We start from the raw sequence: 12,788 nt of genomic DNA, 5'->3' as shown, positions 1-12,788 counted from the left end.
CTCTGTGCTTTCCAAACCGTTGGTCCTCCTCAGACCGGGGAAGGAAAGTACATCGCAGAAGTAATTTTTTTTTTTTTTTTTTTTTAAATATTGAAAAAGATTCTTTTTAAATCTATTTTTTATTTTAAAATTATACAAAATCAGGGTGGTTCTTCCCCCCTCAATGCAATTCTTATTGTTAATGATCCGGAGGCTGCAGAGATGTCCTTCACATTGTCAGTCAATGACACCTTTCTACATCCACAGACAACATAAAACACTGTAGCGGAGCAAAGAAACCCCAAAAGACTCGTGTCAAGATTAAATTCTCTTCCTATGGACAGAGATCCTAAAACAAACGCAACATTAACTGCTAACTGGGTGATAAGAAAAAACTAACTATGACATTTTCACAGTTCTAGAGCATGAGATTTCAGAGATTTTTTTTAAAATATGAATTTTGTTGTATTTTATGGGGAAATTGTAAATTTACAACATGCTCATAATCTGAGTCATATATATATTCTGGTATAACTATTGAGTCAAAAGAGAAATTATTTTTGTTTGCTTACCTCCTCTAGTTCACCATCTATGAGACTCTCCTTATTCAGAGCTGAAGTAATCTACAAAATAATTAAGATTTATTAGAGAAGTGGTTTTTTTTTGTTTTGTTTTTTTAACTTTAGAGCATGTAGCAAGTGTTAACATCTCGCAGGTCACCCCTCTTTCCTAAAAATTATTGCCACCAAGATCAAAAAAAAGAATATTACTATCTTAGTATTTTAAGCTAATTAAACACTAAAAAGAGGGTTTAATGTTTTTAATTACATAATGTGCAAGTGTAATAGCACTGAATTGCATCTCTACATACATGAGTAATTCCTACTAACAGAGAAAAAATGAAGTTCAGATTTTCAAAGGAGTCTACAGGATTAGACACACACACATTAAAATTAATAGATCTATCTAAATCCTCTAGACTGCTTTGAAATTTCCAATCTGAGTGTCTATAACAAGAGAAGAATATATATCTTTAAAAAAAATACTGCTATTGCCATAAAAAGCTTTAGACAGGAACTTCTCCATGGTCTCGTAAGGTATTTTGTGTTATTTATCTAGGTGAAATTTTCAGAGCAGATACTGTGTTTTTCTGGGCCTTCTTGAATAATGAGTACATTGTTGGTGCTTAAATAATAAGTCTTCAAGTTAGTGGTATTTAAATAACCTGAGGGTACTGCTTATAGGATAGTAATTGTATTATAGTAGTTATTGCAGGGCAATAACTGCATCCTGGGACGATATAGGATTAACTCAATAACTGAGTTATCAGGAAGCACCCTTGAAATATGATCAACCAGAAAAATGCATGTCCTCTCACATGCTCTGTTTTGTTATTGCCATTCCAACTCTCCATCCATATGCCAAATAATATAAGCATCTCAACTTTTCACCCTGTCTTTAATATTTTATATTATATTTCAATAAATTCCTTAGTATAAATACTGAATACATACACAACTTTCAAGCAGATTTACCTTTTGCCCTAGGTCATCTTTCTTGTACCCCAAAAGTTCAAGGTATTTGCCACGAGAATCTTCTTCAAAATTCACCTTTAAAAAAAACCACCCCAATAGTTAGAAGCAGCATGATTTGAACCCTAATTTAATTTTCCCCATTGTAATTCCACCTGACCTGTGTAACCATATATTGGGAATCAATGATTAAGCAAAATGTGTTAAAAAGGAAGAACTTAACAGTGGAATTCCATGACCTGGGCCTTTGAGTATAGCTATGTATAGTAACTGGACCTGTTCAATTTCCATTTAATTCTTATTTTGAAAATATAAAATGTCATAACTAATGATGGAAAGCATATTTTACCTTGCCAAATACTAAAACTGAAATCTATCCTTACCTGACCTAGTATAAAGATGTAGATACTGTGCCAATGGTTAAATTATGTCAAACCTTCCCCAGAATCTGTAGCTCTTTCCTTCTGCTAGAACATCTTTTAAGAGCAGACATTAAAGCATACCTACTTCGACAATTCCTTGTCCTCCCATCAGTAATCTCTTTTGATCAAGTATACGGATTATTTGATACAATCTTCAGAGTCTAATCCCATTCCACTGTACAAACTAAAAATTGTCTCATTATCTTTACACAGTGTTTTCTGTTTAAAATGTTTTACCATGCACTGAGGACCACTTTTAGCATTGGTTTTAAGAAGGCAGAGAATCCTTTAAGAATTCAAAAACATCTGAAAAGCATTACCTTTAAGAAAGACCACACATTTTTCTCAAAATCAGTCTGGGCAGCTTCTATTTTTTTCTGACAGTAGTTGATGAAGCCTTCCGATTGCACTGCTTCCTGCAACTGATCTGAGCGGTTTAGAAACTCTCTCTCGGTGACAACTTGACTCACATACACGTGGTGGTGGTGCTGCTGCTGCTCAGTTCCTTGTTGATGAGACGTTACATTCTCAAATGTAACTAGCTTCCCTCCAAACTATAATTTAATAAACAATGCACAAACATGACATATATAACGTATTTATACAATGCACACACATTTATGTATTACGCACACAGACACTCTCTCTCTCAATTCATTCTAAGGCCCCAAGCCTACAAACACTTACACATGTTAGTAGTCCCATTGAACTCACTGGGACTACTCACAAGAGTAAAGTTACTCATTTGCATAAACATTTGTAGGATCACAGCCTCAGACTGAAAGCTCCTAGGAATTGGGACAATGTATTTGTACAACATCTAGCACAATGGGGCTCTAATCTTGACTGGGGCTTCTGCCGCTGCTACAATATAATTGTTAAATAAGAAAATTATGCATACACATATGGCATGATAAGTGCTACCTGAAAACATACCTAAAAATGTGTAACACTACCTCAGACAACACACAACTGGCAGATTACACTGACAGAAATAAAAGTGGCAGAGAAAGAGCCAAGGTTTGGATAATAGGGAAGGAAGAAGAAAAAAAGTTAACTGATTTAGCTTTAAATGAAGCCACTATAATATAAAGCAGAAAACCTACACAAATCCAAATTTGTCAATTAGCTAGTAGAGAGCTAGGATGAGATAATGGGAATTAACGCCCCAAAGTACAGTTAGAAGGATATATGAATAGCTTCCCAAATAACATGAATGACACCCTGTTGGAGATGTTGAATTTCACATTAACCTATGGATCAGATAACAAGCATGCTGAGAATAGATCTGTATTTTGGCACAGATATCTATTCTGACGCAGGGTTCAACACAGAGAGAACGAAAATCTGGCATATTCTAGTTGGCAGTTAAAAAGCCAGTAACATAGAAGTAAGTGAACAATGCAGTCACAGAATAGGTGGTTCTGCCCTTAAAGTACAGTGGAACATTGCTAAATCTCACTCGGCTAATCTGTTACTTTGATAACCCTCAGCAAAAAACAACTTGGCAGCCTGACCCTGCTTCTCAGCAAAGGTTTAAGAGCAGAGAGCTGCAGAAAGGTGTGAGACACCTCCAAGTTGTTACTACATACAGAGCGTATTTAATATTCAGTGCATGTCATCATTAAAAAGTAAACTGCACATAGCAAGCTAAATTAACAAAGCGTATGGTGATGCAGCACTTTTACAAAAATTATTTTGTAACGTATTTGTTCGCTTGGCTGCCAACTGCAAAATGTGGTACTCCACAGTGGGCTTTCAGTCATTATTGCAAATTAGTGAAGCTCTGTTGTAATGCAGTATGGAACCCCTTCTGCACCGCTTGCAGAGAACAGATCAGAAACGTTACTGCAAAATCAATTTTGCCATTCAGTAGCCTGCAAAGGGGCTCCCACTTACTGAAAACGATGCACCAACAGGCCGTCGGACCCACTTGGGCGGCTTCTTTAACGGTAGAACAGTGCTCTGTGGAATCGTCTGCTGTGGAAGCTGCAGTGGGGGGAGGGACTGTCCTGTGCCAAATGGATCAAGATTCCCAAAGGAGGATGAGAGCTTTAAAGAGAAAGAAACTGATTGCACATTTCCTGCAGTATGTAAAAGAGATATTTGCACATGATAATTATTCAACAGACTTGCACATTATTTTGGATGTCAACACTTCAGCTATTTTCAAATTTTGTCACGCAGAGTAAGTAATTTCTTCCCCAACTTCATATTCTTCTCTTCATGTTTTTCAGTACCTTGTCTACCTGTTTCTGCCTCAAACCATCTGTGCTCCCTCCCATGATGGAGTAAATGCTGATCCGGCCATCAAAAGAAGCAGCTGAAAGGACAGCAGGATTTCTGGGGCACCACTGAACGTCAAAACACCACTGGGTATTCGTGGGAAGCTCATATAGTACCTGGGCCAAAACAAAGAGTTTGATGAAACAGTATTAACATAATAAACTACACTAAAGACCCTACTGTGTCACTAAAGATCCTGTATCAGTAAGACGGGCAACCACACTCTGAAATAGGATTATGGTCTCCTGTTTTAATACCATTTCCAGGGGACGAGAGAAAGAAAGGGTTAAAAATTGTGGCTATGGCTTTCAAGAGAAGAATGATGGTTTGGTGGTTAAGGTGCTGGAATGGAACTCAGGAGATCTGGTTCTGTGCTCGCCTCTGCCATGGATGTCCTGTGTGACTCTGGGCTAGTCACTGAGGGTAAATTTTTCAAAAAAATCCTAAGGGATTTAGGAGTCTAAATCCCATTGAAAATTATGCTAAGTAATTTAGGCATTTTTGAAAGTTTTACCTTTACTCTCTTTGGGCCTCACATTTCCATCAGTATTGTAATAAGGTGTAATAATACTTCCTTTCTCCCACCTTTTGTCTGTCTTGTCTATTTAGATTAAAAGCTCTTTTGCTCAGGAATTCTCACTTATTAGGTGTATGTACAACTCTTAGCATGAGGTCCACATCATGGTTGGAACCTATAGGCACTGCTGTAATCCGAATAATAAATAATAATTATTTGCCCCAGAGGCTATTGCTTTGGTCACAGGTTAATTCAAGGTCACTCCTTTTTTCCATGAGCCCAACACACAGTTTGGCACTAGCAGTAGTCTCTGCTCAAGGGAGATTAAGGAATGGATTAGAAGGGGAGCTGCTGTTACCCTAGCAGCGCTGTGGGGAAGCGTGCACATTGCCTCTTGCTGCAACTCTGCCAGTCTTGAGACAAGGCTGCTATTCCCCATTTTCAATGATCCTTCAATTTAAACATCACACTTTACAAAGGAACATAATGCCTGCCTTTGCCTTGATGTTCATCTAAAACCAGGAGATTATGATTTTCTATTGATGATCTATTCCCCTTGCATACACACAATTTGATGTTAACCTTGAGAGAGAGCCACAGTTGTAACTTAAATCCAAGTTAGCAACAGCAGTACTTTAATATTTAATCTTTATAGGAATTAACTCATTGGCGAAGCTGAAGCTTTGGAAGTTTATTCTGTCTGCTTCTGAACAGACTTACTCTCTGTAAAGTAACATACAAACAAATAACTGTAACAGCGAGTCTTACATATGTAGACAAATACAACCATAATGGAGAGGAATTCTTTCAGTTTGTCTTTCCAAATTTTTGTTGAAGGAGCAAAACAGTAAATTAAGTTTAGTTTTCATGAAATATTTTTCATAAGGAATTTGGTATGATCTGATAAATGCATTTTATTCAACTTTATAGCCTTTATATAGAGATAGTTCCCCTATTAATGTCAAAAAGTTTTGCAACCTGAAAGTTCTTCTAGCCTTTTGGATTTTCACCTGGCTTCAGTAGCCTGAAAAGCCTTTTTCATCTGCACCTTTCATCTGCACTCTGACCATTTACCTTGGATGTTGCCCTTGCCACATTATCCATGCTTTGATGTCTCTAAATTGGCTTCTGCAGTATATGGAGACAGCCTGGAATGCTTTCAGAAGCCACAGCTCATTCAGAAAGCAGCTGTCCACTGACTTAGCAGTGCTAGCTCAAAGGATCTTATCACAGCAACTTTCTCAAGACTGCACCAGCTTCCTGTTTGCAATTCAAAGCCGTAAGTGTTTTTCTGTTGGTGATATTGAGCTGTGAAACACTATATGGCTTAGGTTGCTGCTAACAGCTAAATGAACTTTCTACACAATGCGTTAGGGCACTGTTGCAGATAGTCCACAGATCTGAACATCTGTTGGCCGGAGGCAGATTTTCTCAGCTGAGAACCATTGGCTTCCCCCTTTGAGTCAACAGAGCCATGGTCTGCTGTCGGTCAGGGCCCAGCATATGGCTGATTGCTTTGGCACAAGGAGGGTGATTGTATGACTTGGGTATAGCTTAACCTTTGAAGAAGCCTGTTTACTTTTGCTGACTTTTACCAAAGTTTTGTGCACAGTGTTGGGACTTTTTACATTAGGACAATGTCTGTAGGAAGGTGTTAGGGCACATTTCAAATAGCCAAAGAAAATTCATTCATATTTTAAAACTATGTTTCCATTACTCATGTATTATATAGTAGCTATGGGAGCCCTCTGGTGGGCAAAACACTACTTGTATACTTCCCACAGATTTTAATCAAAGACTCAAGTCTACTGAATAAAGAATTCACACCCTTTTTAAAAGGTATTCAGTTAAAAACCTGCAAGGAATGTAATTATTAAATCTTCTATTAATTTTCCATCAATACAATCAGAAATTAATTCTTACCACTTCTACAGCAAATACAAAATAGCCTCTGGTTGAAAATACCTTTAAGTTAATTTAAAAAAAAAAAAAAAAAAAAACCCACATAGGTTCCCACCCAACAAAGCACTTAAACATGCTTAACTTCAGTGGAACTAATCACCTGCTTAACGTTACACATGTGCTTAAGCGCTTTGCCGAAATACAGCCATAAAGATGTAGCTACAAAACAGCCATTTCAGAGAAGTTGGAGTAAGAGATGACACAAGCAACACTAACTTGATTTCACCCCCAAACCAGAGTTCCCATGTGTAGCTTTGAAGGGACAGAGTCAAGTCAAAAACCAGTGGTCAGAAAGCCCCAGCACCTCCAAAATATCCTTTCTCACAGTAAAGGAAAAGAAAGCAGGTCCTCTCAAACACTGATCTGTGGGGGCCAAAGGAGGTAGTGAGCAGGTGTGTAGTCTACAAAGGTTTTCATGTGTGCAAAGAAAAGGATTCAGGGCTCCCATACGTATCACCAGACTCCAGATTTTTGGCTCATGGTTTGTTTGGGTTGCAAAGAACAGCAGGTATGTGAAAAGCAGCAGCAACAACAACAAACCTTGAGAAAAACATGGACAAAAAGAACAAGAGCCCAGAGACAGACACACTTCACAAAAAGCAGAGGCAGATGAAATTGACAAAACTGACCTGGCAGCGTCCCCTTAGTGAAGCCTAAAAGTGAGTGGGGGACAAGCCTTGTCCCCTGTTCTGGTTTATAATGTATGTGGCTGACAACAGCAGGTAACACTCATTGGTTTTAAAGATGTCACCTTTGTATAAGACGGACCCATTTTTTCTGAGTTGGGTTGTGTGTACAAAACGTTTGGGATCAGAGACTATAATTTTGGTATGAAGGGCACAATGTAAAAGAATAAAAAACAAATATTAACACATGTTTAAAAAAATATTTTGCTCACATCAAGTCATCTATGTATGTTCTCCACAACAAACATAATGCAAAGAATCTTTCTCTATTTATGACCTTTGAAAATGGTTTGCATACAATACCTCCCCTGTATTAGGGTTAGAGCAGAGAATCTTAGCATCCTTTCCACAGCTGAGTAACAGCTCAGGGTCTGCCATACTCCAAGCAATGGTCAAAATACCCCTGTGTGAAAAGCCACAGCAAGAAAATATTAATATAAATGCATGATGATTAATGAGGCACCCTCATTAGCAAGTGTCTAGATTACTTGATCACTTCATCTTTAACTATCAATTCCCCCGCCATCCCTATTATGGTGAGAGAGTAGAGAAGGTGTTGCCAACATTTGTTTTATTGAAATAGATTCTTTCAACTTTCTGCAGTAGGAGTCATGAAAGTGTAACCACAGGCTAAGGGCACAAATCCAGAAAGGTACCTGAAGGCCATATACTATGTCCATTGATAAAAACATGGCCATCAAAGGTAGATTGTGTAATGAAATGTAGCACTAATACCTGACTCAGAAAACCGCCGGATAAGAACTGTGACTAATATTGTGGCAATCTTCTTTTTATTACTAAAGGGTTACACTAAAGGGTTAGCATTAACACAGTCAACATCAGCATTTTTGGGGAGTGCTTGTAACACAGCTTTTTGCTGCCCTCTATCCTCAAATGCAGCCAACTCCTGTCCACCATTTTCTAACCATTGTACACCAGGTCAGCCAAAGGATTCAGGGGACAGTTAGTGAAAGAGTTCATGAGACTACATCCCAAACGTAAGCAACTCATTTTGCATAAGAAGGTGTGTAAGTATGGATGTGGGATCTTTACATCCCGCAATTCCTCCTGCACAAGTTTAGCCCAGTTGCTTTTTCCTTTGCACCCTAGCAATCAGTTTACATATGTTTACGTTTTTGAGACTTTCTTCTCCAAAGAAACAGCTAGAAACTTACTTATTTTTTAATTCAAGCTGGATCCTTTTTTATAGTTCTAGCTCCTTAAAACCAGTGGGGCCCACTGGCACAGCCTTGCTGGGCACAAAGGCTAGCTATATCACTCGAAGTCTAGGTTAAGGATTACAGTAGCTGCTAAAGCATCTGCCTCAGAGTTTAAAGTTGGGGTGGCATTAACATCAAATGACAGAGGTTAAAAATACAGTGACGTGTACAAACCAATATTAAAATGGGGAAACGGCTAAACACCAAACAAAACTCAAGATTCACAGACTAGCTGGCATAAATACCTTGTATGGTTTTCCAAAACACGAAGAGGAGAAGACGCGAACCTAAGGTCCCACATCTGAATCACAGGCAACCTGTCATCTTCTGAAGCCAGGACCATCTGCGTAGCCACCTCAGGGTGCCACGCCAAGTCTGAGCAGTGCATCTGATAGATAAAGTCACGTTAGATCACAAGGTAATCAAGCAACACTATAGAATAAAAGGGACCCCTCAAAACAGAAGCACAGAGAATGCTGGCTTAAGGGAATGATTCAATTTATATTTGGTAGGGAAAGAATTTGACAAGAAGTGTAGGGTTCAGGCAAGAGAAGGGGGCATTACATTTGTTTGTTCCCATTTTGTGATCATATTCCTCTATAACTAGACTATAGGCCAGGTTACATCATTATTAGATCAAAATTCTCTCCTTTTTCAAAGCAAGGAACTGATGATTGCTCTTCTGTCCAGAGCACTGGGGATGGGGACTATTGCACCTGACCCCTTTGGAGTGTCTTGCCAGGGATCAAACCCAGCACTTGTGCTTGGCTGCTGTACAGACGAGTAAGAGTGCTAGACTTCTTTGCCACCTCTACCTAAGCTGTAAGGCACAATGTCAACCTCAAAGAGTAGCTTCATTGTGGAAGTAAAACTATTTAAACCTATTAGTAAATGCCTTGGCCGTTTTATTCTCCGTCAAACACACACTGTTGCAGATTACAACTCTTCAGTCTATTTTAATAAAATCTTCCCACTGAAGCCATGAATGGGTCAATACTGAATTTATCGGTATAGCGCGTATCACTTAACCAGTCTGAATTCGCACTGTTGAGCAATACGTAATGCCCCCTTCTCTTGCCTGAACCCTACACTTCTTATCAAATTCTTTCCCTACCAAATATAAATTGAATCATTTGCAAAATTAGCTATTTAAAATAATAATCCACCTTTGGCATATAAATATAGCCCTTTAAAAAATTAACAGATCCTACAGCATGTAGTCTAAAATGGAGACATGTCCCTGTGTCACTGAAGGGTCTAATGAGAGTCCATGCAGTCACTTGTGTTACTATGGCAAGAATAAGTCTAATATTTAATCATGATTATTTATACAGGCTCTTCATAGTTTAACATAATTAATTACCCGGTTGCTGTGGTCGCTGACTTTGATGATAGGCTCATTCTTCCTGAGATCCCACACGGTAGCACGACCACTGGGACTGGCAGATGCTAAGATGTGCTGGACTTGTCTGTTCCATGCAATGCAGCTGATGTCTTCTGGAGGCTATTGCAAACAAAACATGTCTCAATATTATCTTTTTTCAACAGAGAACTCAAATCTTTTCATTAGATAAGTTGGCAAAACGAAAAAGTTTTCAAAGCTAATCCTCACAGCCCACGTGTTCGTTTTACCTTCCTGAACACATCAAATTGACACTAGGAAATTTTCAAATCCATGCATTTAAAAATATGGTAGCATTGTCTATGGTCTATCTGCACCGCTCCTTGCTTTCTGCCTGTGATAAATTTGATGCATTAGCCAGCTATGGACAACAAACCTGCTTGGTCTTCCTTCAACAGCTTAACAGTGACCCGTAAAAACGTATTTAAAAATTGGACTTGTGCTCTTGATTGGTTTTTCGTGATGTATAAAAAGAATGCAAGATGGGGGTTTTATGGTTTGTTTTTTTTGGAGGGACCAGTGTTTTTTGTGCTTATTTTTTACTGTATCAGGAATGTCAAGTCTGGTCTTCCCTGGTTATGTTGGCAGACTTCTTGGGTGTCTCAGAGCAGGTGCATTATAAGCACTCACTCTTTAATTCAAAGGGTATGGATCTTTAATATGTCTCCAAAATTTCATCAGTCACTGGACTAATTTGATAATAAAAATCAAACTAAAACCAAGGCATTTTAAACAGCCTGAGTAAAGATTGCTTCTCAATATTGTTTCTCAACAACTATTATGCAATAATGTCACTAGTTCTCTAGTCACCATAAAGTTTTTCATGGTAAATAAAACCTGATTTTCTACTAGCAATTATGTAAACTCACACACAGAAAAATAAACTTTAAAATACACAATACCACAAGCACCTTTCAGGCCTTCTTTATACAGCACAAAGAAAGAAAATAAAGACAGAAGGCTAGCATTTTCTTCTATTCTCCAGGTCATCTTTAAATAAAACATAGATTAGCCAGTGGTGCTTAGACATTAAGATGATATATTCCATATGAATATCTATGGAACAACTGTCACACCTATCACCTATCTCTCTACCACTTATTAATAGCCAGGTTTAAGACCTTAATTTATTTTTTAATCGGCATCTGTCACAGCAGCTTAAAGATTCTTCAGACTGAAACTCTCAGTAGAACATGCCAACGTAGGCTACAAAAAACTCAGCCTCCATGGAGCCATGAAGGATACTTGAAGAATGATGAAATTACAGAGACCTGGCTTTCTAACAACCACTGGTGAACTGAAATGCAACTCCAGCCGTGAAAGTTAGGGATACGTCAAAAATGACCCATCAGATTTAGCTTACTGTAAAATTTTACCCCATGAAAAGATTACTGGCTGCTTCCACAGCTAACTCAAACTTTCATGTCAGTTCTTGTTAAAACTGCCTCTAACTTCAACCCTTTGATCTGTTTGAGAGAAGTCTCTGAGGCCTTGTCTACCAAAACTTTATGTCGCTCAGGGGTGTGAAAAAACACACCCCGGACCAACGTAAGTTTGGCCGGCATAAGCGTTTGTGTGGACCAGCACTATGTCGGCAGGAGACGCTCTCCTGTTGACATAATGCAGCTACACAAGTGATCTTACAGCGGCAGAGCTGTACCGAAACAGCTATGCTGCTGTAACTTTTAAGTGTAGACTAGAGTTGAGTGATTGCTACTGTTAAGGCAGAAAATCCCAATCAGGAACCAAACAAAATACAATATGAGTAATGCACAGCAATGGGATTTTGCTCACTCAAATTTGAAAGCATGACAACTGATAAGCTGTTTTGCTGACACACAAGAGTTAAGTATTCTAACCTTACTGGGAGGTTTGGGTGTGCAAAAGAATTCAGAACTGGCTACAACCTGAATGTAAACACTATAGGCACAATTAATATCATTATGACAAGAGTCATTGTTGGTTACTTGGAATGCAACTTAAGTCTCCATTCAATTCAGAGTCAATTTTCACAAAGGTGGTGGTCATTACAATTTGTCTGTGTTGCTTTATAAAGGTCAAACCCATTAATAAATCACATTCAATACAAAACAAAGACATCTCCATTTTTAGCCTTAACAGTTAATAAATTTACAATCAGAAAAACAACATCCACTGGGGGTTATTTTATTGTCTGGGAGTGAAATTTATACAATATATGTAATAAAACAATATACTGGTAGGATTCTTATCCCCAATATAAATTTGTCTGACTATTTTAAGGAATGTATCTAACAACAGCAGATGTTTATCAAGGGCTTAACTACATTCAAGGTAATATTTGCAGAATTTAAACGAAGTTTTTGAAAACACAAATTGATGCTTAGAACTGCTTCAATATTGTATATTGGTATAAGATTTAAATTAATTTAAATAATCTGCATATTTCTATGTCAGAGTCCTTCAAATCATTTGACAAACATAACTCTAGTACCTGCGTCTTAGCTCCTGGTGTCATTGGGGTGGCAAAGTTGTTCAAGTCCCAGATATAGATTTCAGACTCATTAGCACCTGATGCGACAAGATTCGTCTGTAATAGAAAGATGCCAAGAGACACTGAGAATATTTCTATCATCAGCCTTCACCGTCCCAAATATTGTGGGCCCAATCCATGAAGCTGTGCCAACAGCTCTGAATGTAGCCCTTATCACAAGAGCAATTTAGACAAGATACAAGAATCCTTAAGATTTCTAATACTGTTTATTAGCCAAGGCCTCATATATTCTGCAGCAAGTTGGACCTA

The 12,788-nt window shown here is 38.2% G+C and overlaps 1 protein-coding gene across 11 annotated transcripts in view; it reads right to left on the bottom strand.

Moving 5' to 3' along the window:
* The window catches only part of SEC31A (SEC31 homolog A, COPII coat complex component), a 63,777-nt gene that overhangs the window by 39,837 nt on the left and 11,152 nt on the right, over positions 1-12,788 (bottom strand). For all 11 annotated transcript variants that reach the window (XM_067556847.1, XM_067556850.1, XM_067556851.1 and 8 more), the window contains exons 5-13: positions 12,480-12,575; positions 9,968-10,108; positions 8,850-8,992; positions 7,688-7,787; positions 4,174-4,335; positions 3,833-3,985; positions 2,254-2,487; positions 1,515-1,589; positions 552-602 (exon numbers count right to left, since the gene is read on the bottom strand). In XM_067556847.1, coding sequence (XP_067412948.1) covers positions 552-602; positions 1,515-1,589; positions 2,254-2,487; positions 3,833-3,985; positions 4,174-4,335; positions 7,688-7,787; positions 8,850-8,992; positions 9,968-10,108; positions 12,480-12,575 — 1,155 coding nt within the window. The remainder of the gene's footprint in view (positions 1-551; positions 603-1,514; positions 1,590-2,253; positions 2,488-3,832; positions 3,986-4,173; positions 4,336-7,687; positions 7,788-8,849; positions 8,993-9,967; positions 10,109-12,479; positions 12,576-12,788) is intronic.

Source organism: Emydura macquarii, unplaced genomic scaffold, assembly GCF_026122565.2.
Source record: "Emydura macquarii macquarii isolate MOO-44397 ecotype Brisbane River unplaced genomic scaffold, CSIRO-AGI_Emac_v2 contig_1790, whole genome shotgun sequence".
Classification (NCBI taxonomy): domain Eukaryota; kingdom Metazoa; phylum Chordata; order Testudines; family Chelidae; genus Emydura; species Emydura macquarii.
This window is presented reverse-complemented; position numbering and strand designations above follow the sequence as displayed.